Source organism: Poromitra crassiceps (assembly GCF_964638095.1).
Source record: "Poromitra crassiceps genome assembly, chromosome: 19".
Classification (NCBI taxonomy): Eukaryota; Metazoa; Chordata; class Actinopteri; order Beryciformes; family Melamphaidae; genus Poromitra; species Poromitra crassiceps.
Window position 1 is genome coordinate 26,074,531 of NC_139646.1, and position 2,730 is coordinate 26,077,260.

Consider the following 2,730-nt stretch of genomic DNA (forward strand, 5'->3'; position numbering starts at 1 on the left):
CATGCTGCCTGAAATGTCAAAAGCCCGGGGGATCCCCCATCGATCTGATGGTTTATCCAATCACTGCTTATCAGCAGATAATATATCCGCCCAGAACCATCCCCTAACACAGGATATCCCCACAGATATTTGTGGCATGTTTGAGGTGCTTAATAGTGATTGAGGATCATCTTCACAAACGTGGACCACTTTTATGACTTTTGAAGCGTAAATGCGATTTTTAAGGCGATTTTCAGAAAGCGTTTAAAAAGTCATAAAAGTGGTCCTCATTTGTGAAGATGATCCTGCTGAACACAAATGACCACTCCCATAACGTTTAACCACAGACCTTACTTCATGCATTTAAGCCAAATCCCCATTCAAAAACCTGATAGCCTTTTCGCCTGACAACCCAACATGGTGACGATTTCTGCTTAAGCCTACAAAAATGCTGCCCCTATTCAAAACAGACAGGGGTAGGACCAGAGCTCCACCCCCTCTGCTATCAGGCTCCACCCCCTCTGGACCCATCCCCCACCCCCCACCCCCCCGTCCATGGTGCATGCAACTTTTAGAACTACAGCATAATAAGTATTTTATTGTGGTCTTAGCTATGATTTTTTGGTCTACATTGTCTTGTCTGCTTGTACTGACCTGAACAAAATGAATTTCCCTTGTGAACAATAAAGTACAACTAACAACACACACACACACACACACACACACACACACACACACACACACACACACACATGAGGGAGGGACAACTCTTCTCTTGATCTAGCCCTATGCCTGAATAGAGAGAGAGAGAGAGAGAGAGAGAGAGAGGGAGAGAGAGAGAGGGGGGAGAGAGAGAGGGGGGGGGGGGAGAGAATGGTGGAGGAGCTGATCACGCAGCGACCCAGATCCTCCCCTGCCCAGGTACTGAGACATGCAAGGATGCACACACACACACACACACACACACACACACACACACACACACACACACACACACACACACACACACACACACACACACAGGTAAAATGCTGATTTTTCTTTCTATCTTGATGCTTTGGAAAACAAGCTTTCATGCCACTTAAGCACAATTATAAATTGAATTGACAAATTATTCATATGAATTCAAATGAACCCAGACAGACAGAGAGAGAGAGGGGGGAGAGAGAGAGAGAGGGAGAGAGGGAGGGAGGGAGGGAGAGAGAGAGAGAGAGAGAGAGAGACAATATCTTGGCAAATGAGTCTTCTTCTACATGACTAAATGTTTCTTTCTCTCTTTTCATTTGACACTGCCCCCCTGCAGAGAAGCCGCCCCGTCAGGCAAATTGGTCCCGTCTATGGAGCGCCCCACTAGCGACGCCCAGAATAGCTCTCTGCAACAACTCTCCATGCAAGCAAAGCATATTGAAATTCACCCCACGCACCCAATACCGACACACACACACACACACACACACACACACACACACACACACACACACACACACACACACACACACACATACACACATACACACATACACACACACACTCCCTCTCTCTCTTTCTCCTCTCTCTCTGCCTCTCTATTCCCCAACCAACAGAGGAGTGTGTGTGTGTGTGTGTGTGTGTGTGTGTGTGTGTGTGTGTGTGTGTGTGTGCGTGTGTGTGTGTGTATGTGTGTGTGTGTGTGTGTGTGTGTGTGTGTGTGTGAGAGAGAGAGAGAGAGAGATGCTCTTGGATTATGTGTTTCAACAACTTGAGAGCGTTCACCCACCCACCCATCCATTCAGTGCACCCAGTCACCCACCCACCCAACCAGCCACCCATCAAACAGTCATTCACTGCACCCTCAAGTGAGTGATCCACCTAACCACCACGTCCATCCACTAAGCAGTCTATACCACAATCCACTAAGCAGTCTATACCACAACCCTACCAGCCATCCATCCAAGCAGCCACCCAGCTGTACCAGCCCAGTCAGTCATCCAACCAGTCGCCCTGCTAGCATTCACCTCACCAGTCACCCAGTCATCCAACCAGCCACCCTGCTGGCAGTCACCTAACCAGCCACCCAGCTATACCAGTCATCCCCATTCAAACTCATCCAACTATCGTCATCCAACTAGCCACTCAAACAGGCATCCAACCAGTCATTCATTCCAACAGGCATCCAACCAGTCACCCAAGCAGCCGCCAAGCAGCCATCCAAACAGTCAACTAAACCACCCATAATCCAGCAGCTATGCAGTCATCAAACCAGCCACCCAGGCAAACAATCACACAGCCACAATCCATCATCCCTGCCTCCCTCCCTCCCTCTCTCCCCGGCAGCCGCACGCGTCGGCCGGGTTCTCGCACCCCTCTCTCCCCGGCAGCCGGCACGCGTCGGCCGGGTTCTCGCACCCCTCTCTCCCCGGCAGCCCGGCACGCGTCGGCCGGGTTGCGTCTGCGAGCGTCTCTTACCTTGAGCGCTTCTATATCCAAAGACGTGGCGCGGTCCATGAGGAGAGACGAAAGTGCTGCCAATCAATCAATCAATCACAGGCGAGGAGGAGATTGGAAAAGTTGGGCTGAAATTTAGAGTCCCAAACTCTGCGGCAACATCCCGCGGGATTATTCACGTGATTCTGATGAATATTCCACCAAGTCCGAGGCGACGGATTGTCTCAGTTTCACTCCCGCCGGCGGGTCGCTCGGAAAATTAGGACTCCATGCCGCGCGAGTAGGCTACCCCCTCCTCCGGTCCCCGGTGGTCCGTGCGGGAGACTG

General features: G+C 51.0%; 1 protein-coding gene across 1 annotated transcript in view; it reads right to left on the minus strand.

Annotated features, from left to right (window-relative positions):
• The window catches only part of LOC310793673 (zeta-sarcoglycan-like), a gene marked incomplete at both ends in the record, with an annotated part of 410,080 nt that extends 407,617 nt beyond the window's left edge, over nucleotides 1-2,463 (minus strand). Inside the window, one exon of the mRNA XM_083655527.1 lies at nucleotides 2,425-2,463. Within this exon, the coding sequence (XP_083511653.1) occupies nucleotides 2,425-2,463 (39 nt within the window). The remainder of the gene's footprint in view (nucleotides 1-2,424) is intronic.
• Between the last annotated feature and the right edge of the window lie 267 nt (nucleotides 2,464-2,730).